We start from the raw sequence: 14,716 nt of genomic DNA, 5'->3' as shown, positions 1-14,716 counted from the left end.
GCCCAGATCCCAAAAGATTGGTATTCCTTTACATACAATGTGGGAGGATTTTGGTACCAAGATTGTCTCATGCAGTTGTATTTTTATTCTTTGTCACTAATAAACTTCGTAATTGTCCTTCGGCTTTTACATGCCTCAGGTTTTTGTGCAGGGGGCATCATGAACTGGCTTAGAAAGACAAGGCTTCTGCAAACCAAGACCCAGCCAGACTGGACTCCATAGAAGGTTGTTTCTTTTCACTTGGCCTGATGAATTTGCCATATGAGGAAAAGAAGAAACTGTCCTGAAACTTTTATAGGGAAATATTTATTAGTTTATGATACGTGTATATATATATTTATATGTTTATGATATTAAAACTAAAGGGTTGACTTTAAGAGAAAGACATTATGAGCTGAGAACAGTACTCAGCGGTAGAGTATTTCCTTAATGTGCTGGAGGCCTCAGGTATCCTCAGCTTGGGAGAAGGAGAACTGGAAATAGAACAGGTGAAGCCTCCGCCACTGGTAATCATTACAGCCAACTACCGTCTACTCAGAAAGCACAGTGCCTGAGTTTACAGTACACACTAGTAGCTGGAATGAATGCTACCTTCACAATTAAAATTTCCCATAATCTAAGGTTATTGCGAGTTAGGTTCTTCAGTATTAAATGCTTGAACATTTTCCCAGTGAAATTCCGTGGTCGAAGTTACAAATCCTCCTCACTGCCCTAAGAAATGAACAACAAGAAAGTGAATTTACGCATTTTTAGTTACACGTGAGAGTTTGGCCAGATTTCAGTCACTAAGAAAGAGCACTTGAAGAGTCACAGAACCCTATGAATCCCTTAATTTTTTTGGGGGGGGGGAGGGGCTGTGTGGAAAATTAAAACCCAGAACTAAGATGAGTTCTGGTATAGAGCCCCTGCTCACTGTGATTGCATCTGTTCATGTATGTTGTAAGTTTGTGTTTGCCTCGTGACCTTATTTTGCCTGTTGTTATTTTGTGTCAGATAAATCAAGTGCTTATTTCTACATAAGGAACAGCTAACAGATGTTTAGCCTGTGTATAATTCCTTTGTTAGTTATACTAAGTATTAACAGAAACAACAGTTTTTTTTCCTGAGAAATCCTATTTTGTAAGATCCCTGATGTTTGGTCCTTACATACTCACAGAGTTAGTGCAGGCTAGTGTAATGAAAAAGACTGAGAGACTTGTTTTGGTTATAGTCTAATCAGGATTTGAATAGATCTTTGGAATATAACCAGAATACCTCAAAATACATTCTTACTTAATATTAGAACTCATTAATATTTTGTAAACCAACTTTGCTTACTTGTAGGTTTTAGGTATGCTGTCTTTTGACAGGTTTGTCCAGGTTACTGTTAAACTACTGATGTGTCTTCCCTCAGCATCCCAAGTAGCTGGGAGTGTGTGTGTGTGTGCGTGTGTGTGTGTGTTGCTCCTACATTTCTGATGTCCTGTTGAATCTGTACATTTTTCCCCATCTTAGGTAGAGGGATACAGTGAGTAGTAACTGATGGAGCACCTCCACTAATATTACAGTAAAGCCTTAAAACAGAAATAATGTTTGTCCTCCCCTTAGACAGATACAGACACGCAATCAATCAGTTACTCATTAACATTAAATATGTTAACATATCTGGTAAAATAATGGGGTAAAATTGAGTGCAAAAGGAATCATTCTGAGACATCCAGAATGTTGTTTGAGATCACACACAGTTGGCATTTGTTCCACTTGTACTTTTCCAGGCTTGATACTCCCTGCTTCGTTGATTACTTACATCCTTTGAGATATTTACCGTGTAGTTCATGGAAGCCATTATTAGGAACTGAAAACAGGGTATTGGGGAATCTTCCTCCCTTGCTCCCTTCAATTTTGGAGGATCTCATGCTTATGTTGGTTTCATGTTTACTGTGTAGCTGAGGATGACCTTGCTACCAAGCCTGAGGACCTGAGTTAGATCTCTGGAATACACATGGTGGAAGAAGAAAACCTCCTGACTTCCACATCTGCACTGTAATGCATGCATGCATACTTGAGTGAGCAGTTGACACATGCATGCATCCAACACACACACATGCACACACAGAGACAACATACCACAAATAGACTGAGCAATTATAATGAAGAAGTATAGCATGGGGTCTACTGTCAAAAAGAATCTGCTGCAAGGGCCAAGATCACATTAAAGCAATTGTCATACAGAAAAGTGCAGATGAAGAGAGGGTCAAGTCAACAAGGAAAAGGGGAATGATCAAATTAATTAGGAGCCAGTTTGAATGGTTTAGGGGAACCACAACTGGAATTCAGATATTAACAATGAGAGTGGGAGGCCAGGAAATGCAAGGACAGATGATTTTTGGAGGGAGACATAATGAATTGACTCCCTGTCTTTGTAGGAACAGCACTCAGCCATTGGTGCAGACACACCTGTGTTGGAGATGCTTGCCTGACTTCAGGCAAGGTATTAGTCATCACCTCAGGTCCCTCGTGTGAGAAAGGAAGGGAATAGCAGTGTCAAATTCATGGTCTTTTCTGAGAACTTTGTGTTTTTGTAATTTTTCTACAAAACTGTCATGTTTTCTACACTGACTGGAAAACATTCAACTAATCTAGCTATTATTAATTATAAAGGACAATAAGAAGTGACCATGTTTCCATGGAAGAACAGAGAGGAATAGATGGCATCTATCACCCTGTTTAAGAACTCTTATTCTTGGGCTCTACACTCTAAATCCTCTAAACGTGAGGCCTGTAAATACCAAGTTGCCAAGCCTTGTACACAGGAACTCTGCCATCCATTTCTTACCACTTAACACGATGCTTTTTGCACAGTAGTTGGAGCTGTAGGAGAGGATGGAATTGCCAAATGAAGAGTGAAGAGCCTGACCATGGGCAACTCCTGTGTTTATTTACAGTGATGAGAGAAAAGTTGCTACCAGAAAAGCTAGTGAGTCTCACCTTCTCAGGAATGAAGATGAGTTATAGTTGCAAGTTACAGCAAGGTCTAGGAGGACAGGGAGACCAGGATAGGAACCAAATGTGCTCCTAGTATCGCTTCAAGAGTGCAGCTTCAGAAACCTGTGTCCAGAATTCAGAATTAAACTGTAGATGGCATGAGGAAGTACAGACATTGGTTTGGGCATGCACAGATTTCTCTTTCAAGAAACCCATGGTGGGGGTTAGTAGGAGTAATTATTTTTAATGTGTTGTGAGTTAAAATGTTTGTGATTGCTGTTCCTGGAGCTCAGGGCAAGAGGTGCAAGGCAGGTTGGAAGGGTAGGGTAGCTCCTTCTGCTCCTTCTTGAGTGCCTAGGGGATGAGGTACAAGTTGGTGATCGGGGGCCTACAGATGGGTCTTCATTGGCCAGTTTGAACATTGTTCCCTGCAGAGGTGGCAATGACAAGTCTCTATGAAGCTTCTGCAGCATTCTTCCTTTCTGGCATTCAGAGCTTGTCACTCAGACAGTGTAATAGTGACAGTCCTGTGCAGAGATCCTGCAGAGTGGGAAACACTCCAGCACTAGCTAATGGAAGAAAGAGTGGAGGGTGCTCCCGGGACGAAGGTTCTTCCACTGCAGCTCTTCTTGTCTGTCTCCCTGAAGCACATGGACATTTCTGAGGCTTAACCAGATTTGATAGTTTATGATAAATCTGTTTTGTAAGTGTGCCTGAGTTGGCAGGCAATCATATTGGTTCTGTTTTGTTGTGAATAAATAGTATGTCAGAGTTTTATGCCATTTCAAAAACATTATTTGAAACAAAACTTCCTTTGAAGCCATGATAGTGTCTTACACAAAATATTTATTTAGCCATATTGTTTAAGTATCTGTAATTCCCTTAAGGAGGAATTGTAGTCTGCGTAAGCCTGAGTTTAAAACAGATAGACCTTCTGGAATTTACAGAAATACAAAATGGCTAGTCCTGTGCTTAAGTGTTTATATACAAAGGAGTTGAGGTGTTCCAGTGTTCCGTGTTTGGGTATAAAAAGAGTAGGATCCAAGAAAAAGAAATCATCTTGAAAAGATTTAATTCCCAAGTAAACTAGATGAACAGTGTTATTTATGTAGTCTGAGTGAATGAATGAATGAGCTAGCCAGCAGTAAGGTGTGTGTGTGTGTGTGTGTAGTTAACCTACATCTCTTAGTTTGTTTTTATCTTGATTATTGATAAAAGTGAAGGTTTGTTCTAAATGTTGTAAAATAAAAATTTTTGGCAAAATAATTAACATCAAATTAATGACTCAAACTGTTTGATGTCATTTATTGTAGAGTTAAATATTCTCCTTAGAATATCATTTCTTTTTATTGTCCACTCTGATTTTGATAAGGCAGAGAATTTTTAAAAATATTTATGAAAGTTTGTACTTATGTACTTAAAATATTTTTAGCGTTGATATAGTCTCTACAGCAGAATTTATAACCGGATATTTAGAAAAGTACCTCGTTTGTAATGAAAACATTGTGTTCTAAACTTTTTTTTGGTCAGAGTACGATCAAATCTTTTGTTCATTAATTAATGAACAATTTATATGAAGGAGCTGCTTATAAATGTATTCTAATATGTCAGTTTGTATGAGAATTGGAAATTGAGCTTTTAGAAGAGTACTTCTCCTTATAACCAGCCAGTCCTGTATCTCTAAAACATACATACAGCCAACTTTAATAACCTATTTAAGATACAATCGAATGATAGGCATTAGAAGAAACTGAAATATCAGGTGGATTGTGAATTCAAATATCTTTTAGTACTGAACAAAAGAGCAAATTACGTCTAAAAAGAACACAGGTTGAGGACTGTAACATCTAAAACGGGGTAGGTACCTACAGAGAGAACATGAATTGGAAGAGAAATGAAAGGGAAAGTCTTTAAACCTGCATGGCCTGGTCACAGGGAGAAGAGGCCATTGGACCTTATCTATTGTAGACGGACCAAAGACATTAACAGTATCTGGATGGAACACTGTGTGATTCAAGGGAGCTAGACTAGCTCATATTAAAAACCCAAGTGCTTTCAGAAAGTTAGCTTCTAGTGTATGTATGTGTTGATGTCAGGTACCAATTTACAATGTCACATCACTAACCCTTCTTGGAGGGGCCTCAGCCATGCCAGTCATCCTTGATCACATCTAAGCCTCTTAGGAGATGTCTTTCAGCAGTTCCGATGGTCATATTAGACTGTTAATAGGTGAGTGATCAGGTTAAATCCCTTCTGTCTCTAGAATTTCCATGCAACTAAAAAGTCATATATACAAGATAAATTTGTTAACTGCTATCTAGGGGCACAGGTTAGGAGCACAGTTTCTAAGCATGGATTTCACTCTTAGAAACTTACACTCCATTTATGAAGCTTTCTAAGAAGTCAGTTTATAATGTGAACTGGTGAGGTTTTTTGAGCATTTTTTTTTTCAACTGTTTATTGGTTCTTTGGTCCATACGTTGCTTGCAGATGTCCATTGGGGAGGGGCTTCTGGCTTCCGCTGGTCTTGTCAATACTGGAACTTCACTGGGACATCCTGTTGTTGCCCTGTGTCATGGGGATCTTGTGGCTTTGGCTCTGTAGGACTGGCTCCTTCATGCACTCCAGCTGTGCCTCCATGGGGTGGGTGTTGGGGTACACCAATTCAGAGCCCTGGGTTTGGCCTGAGAGGTATCTGGTCAGCCCGCCAGCTCCTGCTCTCCTGCCCCCCAGGCCTGTTGGAGAGGTGATTTGTTAAGCGCTTGTGGGGAACTGAAGGCATTTCATGTGTGCTCCAGTGTTCTGGAATGGAATTGTACTTTTCCAAGTGTAGAATTTTCATGTAAACATTTTTTACTGTTTTATGTCTGGTTTCAAAGTAAAGTTTCAATTTACTCTGTTGTCACCATTGAAAAGAAAGATTGCTTTCATTTTAAAAAGGGATGAAGCTAAAATTAACAAATTAAAGAAAAAAGCCAAGAGATTGAGAAAAGATAGTTACAAACTTTTAAATAAAAGTCACCCAAAGTGATTGTCTTAATAATCTTTGTGTTGCCATATTTTACTTTTACAAATACTTCCCTCTGAACAGCGTTTGGCTGGTGTCTTCTTAGCATAGGGGCCTTTGCATCATTGTGAACAAGTTAAGTAAACATACGCAGCAGAAACAGAATTGCATTTCTCCCAGTGTTACAAATGCAGTGTCCTCTGGAAAACTTAAGTCTGAACTCACACTCACCTTGTACTCCTTTTGCATTTCAAGACCTAAGATACCACATTTGTGAATGTGCTTTCTTTTCTCTACCCTTTGTTGTGAAATACTTTGATATAAAATACATATTTCAAATGTCTTCAGACCTTTACTAACATCAGACCTTGAACAGATCTTGAACCAGTAGATGTGGGCACTGTTTACTGAAAAGAGTGAGAAATAAAATGTTTTGGGATAGATCCTGATCTTGTCTCCTCTTCTGTTTTCAGGCCATCCGCTGCACATTGGTAAACTGCACGTGTGAGTGTTTCCAGCCTGGGAAGATTAACCTGAGGACGTGTGATCAGTGTAAACATGGCTGGGTGGCACATGGTGAGGAAATCGAGGCTCCCCTTTCTGTTCTTGCTATGTTCCTATGTGTGCGAATGTGTGTGTGTGTGTGTGTGTGTGTGTGTGTGTGTGTGTGCCTGAGAGAGAGAGAGAGAGAGAGACAGACAGACAGAGATAGAAAGAGGGAGAGAGTTTTTTTTTTTTTAAGAGTAGTCATGTCATTGACCTGGAGAAGAGAGCGGTCATCTGTGCTACAAGTATTCCTTAACATTCATCCTGCAGCTCTCAAACAGCATATTCTCCTCTCCAGGAAGGAAGGCTGGGCAGGCAGAAGGGCGAGATGTTTATAGAATAGTTGGGCAGTAAGGTTCATACTGAGCACAGCAGCAGCCAGCAGGAACCAGGCCTGATGGAAACTCAAACATACCACAGTTGGCCTTTCAGGGCCTGGACCTCAGAGGGAAGCTGGCAGATCTTCTTTGCTTGAGAACTCCTCAGTGACTGCATGCCCCTGTTGTGTGTGCTGAGTTTATCCTTCCAGATGTTAAACTTTGTTTGGTTTAAGGAGGGCGAGCAAGTGGCTGGTATCTGAGAGAGTAACCTGTAAATACCCCCCTTTCAGTGTGCATGGGGATTAGAGGAGGCCCTTGATCTTAAAGCCTCCATGCTCTGTTGGTGTCACTGGAGGGAGGGTGGCCCAAGCACTGATCCTAAGGATGAAGATTGTCTGCCAGGTACAAAATGCTGTTCATGGATGTGGCTTTACTGCATACTAAGCATAGTATTGTGTGTGGTTCATGTTTATCGTGTTTAAGAAAGAGGAGACATGTAAATAAGCAGTCATATTCTCCTTGTAGACTGTGTAATTTTAAAAGATAGGTAATGTTTGTAGAAGAAAACCCTGGCTTGTGTTCTTGACAGCCTCGGGTATTGGCTCTTACGTGGGCATACTCTTCATTCCCAAGCAGTGCCAAACATCCAGTGGGTTGTATTTTTTCTAAATGTCATGTTATTCTAGGAAGATCTGAGGTAACACCACCAGGCCATGTCTTGAAATGCTTTTAATTTATCATGTACCTCGCTTGCTTGGGCATGTGTCTTGGAGCTGTAGGGACCTCTCAGCCATGTTTCCATGAGAGAGACAGTAGCATCAGGGGAATACACTGGAAGGAGTGTGCTTGGTGACACAACCGTTCCTGTAACCAGTCCTTCAAGGATGGAACTTTTCCTGCCTTCATTAACAAGGTGATTTGGTGTCTTAAACAACAGAAGTTTATGTTTTTGTAGCTCTGGAACATTGATCCTAGAGTTTTATGCTGAGGGCTTTTAGGTATTTAGATGGCTTTCCTAATGCCATCTTTGTGTCTGTATCTTCTGATATTCCTGAGCCAACTCCTCTTACAAGGACACTGGGCAGACTTGACTTTGAGGGCCACCCTAAGGGTCTTATCTTGAGTTAGTCACATCTTTTAGGGTCACATGTCTAAATACAGTCTCATTCTCAGATACCAAGATGTGGCTCTAGTCTGTGAATTTTGGGGGGACACAGTTCAGTTCATGACACTTTACAGACATGCCATTTTATTTCCTAGAGGAAATGTTGTGTGTATGTACATGGGCTATGTGGGTGGGTGACTGTGTGTGTGTGTGTGTGTGTGTGTGTTTGGTTTGTGCACGTGTGCAAGCGTCAGTGTAATGGGAATGCACTGCTGTAGCTTACTGAAAGTTTGTGTGTGCTTCAGTAGACTTGCACCACCATGCATACCTAGAAGGATTAATTTTGCTAGAAAATAATTAGAGATTTTATGTTCCTTACCCATTACATGAGGTCATTGGAGGCAGTGTAGATCTTCTAAGGAAAAAAAAATGGCTCTCTCATTTAATGATGTGTTATTCAACATGACCCTGTTTTCTTACAAATTATGATTACTAATGGTACTGATTTAGTGCTGGACGTATAGCTCAGTGTTAGAGTGTGTATTTAAGCATTTGTTAGGCCCTGAGTTCTGTCAGAAGATACTGTGTAATCTTACAGTGAAAAAGTAGTGATAATATGAAGGCTTTAATAAATATTCTATGTGAAAAATAATGTATGGACAGCCGTTGAGCATAAAGAGGGGTTAATAATTAAACAAAGAGCTTTTCTTTCCTTCCAGAGCCTTCTTGTATTAGCATCATCTATCTACTGTGGGAACCTTAGGAGATGGATAGTTGACCGTGTCACTAGGATTTGTTTTATATATCTGCTTCCATGTGCATATTACATTAGTTAGGGAGTAGAACACAAATGCTGTTTTGATTCCTTCCTGAAAAACATGTTTTAGTTCTGGCCAGGGAGGGTTTTTTGAGACTTTTTGAAGGATGTGAGTTTTCACTCTCTTGAATAAGGTGTTTCTATTTCAGTAAATTTTGCTTTCTCCATTGTATTATTCCAGGTTCTTTTTCTGAGATATTAATTTTGGTCTTTTTCATATCTAAGTAAAATTAATTCCAGTCGTTTCCCTCACTATTATCATCTTGACCTTTATTCTACCTCATAGTATGGACATACCTGTACATAGTGTGAAATATATACATGGGGTTTGCAGAGCCCACCCTTCTCCCTTCATTAGGGCAAGTATGACAGGGAGGGCTGGCTCTTGGCCTTTGAGTTGGCAGTGGGATGAGAGCACCCACTCATTTTGCCCCTAGCATTTCCACTAATTGCTTCATTCCCTCCCCCTGCACAGAAACCCTGAAATCATGTCTCCAATTATTTCTGCTCAGAGGTGAGACATACCAGTCTTCCTGGCCACCTTACCCATGTAGTGTCCTCCGTATGGGACTAGCAGGAAATGACTTGGCCTTTCTAGTGTGTGATTTCCTTCCAAAAGGATGTGAGACAGAAAAGACACTACCACACAGTACTATCTCATGGTAGCATCAAGTACGTACTACTTGTCACTGTGTATGCACACATGCACATGAGCACACACACACACTCTCTCTCTCTTTCACACACACACACACACACAAACACAAAAGCACACGAATACGTGTTGCTTATGAGCAAACATGTACCTAATTCACATCTTCTCTTTTAAAAATAAAAAAAAAATTAGAAAACTTTTGGTCTCTTTTGAGTGTCTTCTCTACATCCCTTTTGTTTTAAATTTCTAAAGCGTTGAGTCATTATATAATGTGTATATGCCCCTGTGTACAAATACACAGACTCAGCACACATATGTGCATGTCTCTGTATGTACACAAATTTATAACCTTATAGATTGCTTCTTAAGCTTACTTGAATTGATCAAAGTAGTTGCCGTCAAGAGACCTTGGAGAGATGTTTTCAAATACTTGAAGAGGTATTAATTCGTCCTCTCTTACAAAACCTGGGGTTGAACTAACTCAGGGAGCAGCATGACTCCTTATGGGTTGCTTCCTTGAAATCTTGAGCACTGCGGAGCTTGGATGGGGACACACAGAACGGTCATTGGATATCAGCAGGATTTCCTACAGAGTAAAAAGTTGATAAATGATTTTCTTTTTTCCCCATTTAATGAATGTTAGCTTTTTTTGCCAATCAAATGCAAAGATTGTTGAATTTAAATTTATAAAAACAAAACTTGTTATTTTGGCATGGGATAGCCACCTGATGTATGTAATCAGTTAGTTGATGAGCTCAGGGCTTCCAGTCCTCTCTTGCTCTGTTCAGAGTCTTTATAAAAGACTCAAGTGTCCTTCTACCCAATCCACTTCCCTCCTGTCTCCCTAGCTAGTGCCTTCTCTCTTTTTACCTTTCCTCCATTTGCCTAAGACGATCTGAGTGAGGTTTGGAGTTGGCTTCTCCTACAAGGCCAGCCCTGCTGGTGCAAGAGTGTAGATAAGATCCAAGAAGTGACCACTAGTGGGGCCTGTCTCCTGAGAGACATTTTTGTTGCTAGAAATTCAGTTTATGGTTTGATTCTTTTCTTCTGACACTATACTTTTTTAATTCAACTACTTGTAGATGTGAGTCTTCAGTCAAAGATTTGGCATAATCTTAAAAAATAGCCAGTATTACCAGAGTATTAGACTACACAGTGCTGAGTGAAGGTGGGTGGCTAGGATGGGGGTCCATGTTCATCTGTTCCCTCTCTGAAGGCTGTCAGGAGACCTGTTGCCACCAGGAGATGTTGCCTTTGTGAAAGAGGCAGGGCGTTTATTTTATTATTATTATTATTTGTAAATTAATTTTAGTGTCCATAGTCCAGATGAAGACTTAATTTTTAAATTTTTTAAATGAGAGGGTAAAGTTATGCGAGTAAAAATATAAGCTAAATTCTAATTGTTTTTTTTTTAAAGGAAATATTTCATTAGAAGTCAAGACTATTGAGAAATCGTTTTCTTGCAGTGGTATATCCATGTGTTTCATAGCTTATAATATGTAGGCGAGCGTGAGAAATATAATTTACTTGTTTTTCCCTTTATGGAACTAGTAGTAATTTCATGTTCTGATGCAGCTTAGTTGTTGAAACTGTCTCCATTCTAATTTTCCCAAAGCGGAATCAGTTCTGTGTTCCTGAGCTTGATAGATGTGTCAGAGGGACATTTGGATGGAACAGGAGACTCGATCAGTACAACACTCAGCTTACTAACCTTCACAACAGGAGGTGGGAGGACAGTTATTTTCCTTATAGACTGCTTTAGCCTTAAGGAAGGAAGTACCTGCCACCAAGCTAGTGAATGCTGAAGTTGCCATTGGCTTCCAGGTGATCTGCAGTAAGATGAGTGTCATTCCTTTGGCTGATGCTGCCCTGTAAGACTGCTGTTACGCCGGAGCTTTGGGAGCTTTTCTTCAGTATGTTCTATAAGTGTGATTTCCTTTCCTTGCTTGCAGTTATTTAGGGAAATAGAATCCCGCATTGTTACTTTACTTATTGCTTCATCAAACCTGATTTTTTTCATATCCATGTTTTATCTATACCTTTTAGCTCTTTCAGTTAAGATAAGCAGGTTTGCTGCATCATCTGGACTATCCATCACTAATAGCATGCATATTAAACGTATATATGACATAAAGCATTTTCCCATGGATTTTGGGTCCTGTGACACATGAAATGCTGAGGACAGTAGGGTTAAGTTAGAGTCATTTACCATCCTACTTTATGATTTACTATGCTGCGAGCTTTATTGCTGATATAGGTCACTATTTACAGCATTTCTTGTAAAGACTTATTTAATTTTAAAAGAATATGTGCATACACCACACACACACACACACACACACACACACACACACACACACACACTTGCAGTTGGAGTGGAAGACTATGAGTTGCGGTGCTTGTGGAGGATACTGGAACAGGATACTGGATCTCCCCAGGTTGGAATTATAGGCAGTTATGAGCCTTCCTGCGTGGGAGCTGGGAATGAAACTTGGGTCCTCTGCAAGAGTAGTGTGTGTTGTTACCTGCTGATCTATCTCTCCAGCCCTACTTCTAAATCTTGTATAATCAACAGAAAGTGATTTTTGTTCTCAGTCTCATTAAATTTGAATTCTCCACTTTTACTTCATAAGTCTTAGTAGACTAGAGGCTCTTACTTAAATGGAAAGTATAAAATATCCAAAAAAAAATTGTAGCTTTTTTTTTTAATGTAAGTGTACATCACACAGATGTTGCTGGGTTTCCTGTTTTTATTTACTAAACTCATAAATGTCAATTAAGTTTCTATTAAGACTCAGTATGTAAAATGAAATTTTAACCCAGGATCCAAGGCATTCTATAATCAAAACTCTTGGTTATGTTTGTCCTACATTTAGAATCAGGCGCTCTTGGAATTCTGTTTACAAATTCCACAAGTTTATTGTAGACATGGTGCCTTATAAAGACTTGAACAGGGCAGATCAAAGTCAATACTTTCATATGAGAGGTCATATGTCTTTATTATTTGTCTCAGTCTGTGTTAAGCTTACAATTTATGTAATTATCTATGAAAGGAGTTTGTCGTCAGCACCTACCTATCTTGTGTCTCCATAGCTGTAACTCATCTTCCTCAGCCAGTTTTCTTCTTCACATTGGAAAGTCTTCCATCCTCAGCAACAAAGTCTGATATCTCTGTGCTCTCCTGTTCATTCTGAGAGACTTGGCAACTCTGTCTAGAATCATGTATAGACTTCCTAGGATACATAGGACACTGAGAAGAAAACCCGACTTTCCTTTGTTACAGGAAGATAATGTTCTCACATATTCACCCACAACACAGCTCTGGCCTCACTCTAACTGACATGGAGAAGGTCTGTCAACAATTGTGCTTTGGAAGAACATTTTTAAGCAGGTGTTTAGGACTTGGTGAACTGTAACAGCACACTGCTAGGTTGGGTGCTTCTTAGCATAGTGCAGTGGTGATAGTCTGACCAAAGGTAGAAGGTTGGCCATTTAATAAAACGCTTCTAGATTGTTACTGTGTTCCAGAACCTGGCTGTGCCTAGCCTCAGATCCTTTCCTTAGAGGAACCAGCTTTTGCTGTCCCTGCATTCTGTTCTGCTGTCTCCATGAGGAAAGTCCTTGAACATTTCTGTACTTGCTTCACTTGAGTGAAAACAAAGCCATTTCCTGCCTGGCACAGGAGACTGTTGCTTGACCTGGGGGCACAGTGCCCTCTCCTGCCTCTCTCCTCTCCTCCCTGATTGGAGCTGATAAGCCATAAAGGGAGGACATCCTGATGCAGAGGCCTGTGCTTGATTAATGGCTCTGGCTGCTCTCTCATCGCATCCCTCAGCTGTGGGTTCCCTTGCTTTCTCAGCCTACCCACCTTCTGCATGTTGCTTTAAACTCTTTCAATTTTCTTTTAGCATCATTCAAACAGTGCCTCCTTTTCAAAGTCCTGGGCCATCTGCCTGCTAGTTTCTTAGATATTTTGTCACGTGATGCAGGATGAGTGTTGCAAGATCTTGTGTCCTAAGTACTGTCAGTGCTGATTTACTTACTGGTCAGGGGCTTCCTGGGTGAAACTGAAGTTTTCAGAACTCTCTTTCTCAGAGTGTGACAAAGCTCTACATCAGTTAAAGGGAGGATGCTAGAAAGGGAGTTAAAGGGACAGCTGTTGAATAAGGAGCTTGCAGCTTGTTCTAGCGCTGACTGGTGGAACCCTTTCCAGGTTATTTAATTAAGTTTTTCTCATTTTTGTCTGTGAAGATATCTATATGATTTGTACATAGTAAAAGCCTGGTGAAGTGTTAGTTGTTTTAATTACTGAATCAAAATAACAGATATATCAAAGTTGACTAGTTAAAAGATAGCTGTAGGCAGACTAATGTATTTCCTGTGTTCTGGTTCTTTTATGTGCAAATTCAAATAATAATAGGAATGTGCCTAAATATCACAGTGGCTTGAAGGAAGATAAAATGAGTGGGGAGTTACCCTAATGTTCTGGCACAAGCATTTTAGCTCGAATCCTATGTAGTCAATGCGGTAATTCCAAACATGAACATTTATGAGACTGTCTAAGAGTTTTAGCGCTTGGGAGGTAGAGGCAAGAGAATCAGCCATTCATGGTCATTCTCAGCTTCATGGTGAGTTTGAGCACAGCCTGGAGTACTTGATTCCCCATCTCAAAGACAAAAGCAAGAGTCTTTCAAAGTGCAGTGTGGAAGGGGATATGCTTCAGAGTGGAGTTTTGTACCAGTTTATCTTGGCTGTAAGGCCCAGACCTCTTCAGGGGCAGTCTCCTCTTCCAAGAACTCTAGGGCAGCTGTGTGGGCCTCATTTGAACAGAAGCAGAGACAAAGTTACCCCAGACAACTTTATCACAGACCACTGTGAAGTCTCACCAGAGCTTCCCAGTTTTTGAGAAGGAGAGAGCAGTTAAAATGTAGTATAGTCTGTACTCTGCATATGTGTTGAAAACCAAAGAGATTAAACTGAGGAAGGGCTGCCCTTGCTTATCTTCACACCTATCCTTCTGCGTGGGAATACTTTGATAGGCTCACTACTTTATCATTTTATTGCATTTTATTACATCATAAATTTTTATATCTTGCTAACGATCCTACAGGAAGCTTAATTGTTTATAGGAACATCTTAATTAACTAGAGTTCACCACGTTAAGCGGAACACAAATTGAAGGGGTGATAAATGAAACACCCTCCGTTCCTCTCCTTTCATCGGATGCACTATTCAGATAAACTAGCATCTTCACCCAGGTTGTAAGGACTGGTTCCTAAGCATTCTGTTTTGATGCTCCCCA

At 40.1% G+C, this 14,716-nt stretch overlaps 1 protein-coding gene across 5 annotated transcripts in view; it reads left to right on the top strand.

The window, feature by feature from the left end:
- The window catches only part of Bnc2 (basonuclin 2), a 402,776-nt gene that overhangs the window by 254,590 nt on the left and 133,470 nt on the right, over positions 1-14,716 (top strand). For all 5 annotated transcript variants that reach the window (XM_029476262.1, XM_029476261.1, XM_029476260.1 and 2 more), the window contains one exon: positions 6,445-6,547. In XM_029476262.1, the coding sequence (XP_029332122.1) occupies positions 6,445-6,547 (103 nt within the window). The remainder of the gene's footprint in view (positions 1-6,444; positions 6,548-14,716) is intronic.

The sequence above is a fragment of the Mus caroli genome, chromosome 4, assembly GCF_900094665.2.
Source record: "Mus caroli chromosome 4, CAROLI_EIJ_v1.1, whole genome shotgun sequence".
Lineage (NCBI taxonomy): Eukaryota > Metazoa > Chordata > Mammalia > Rodentia > Muridae > Mus > Mus caroli.
This window is presented reverse-complemented; position numbering and strand designations above follow the sequence as displayed.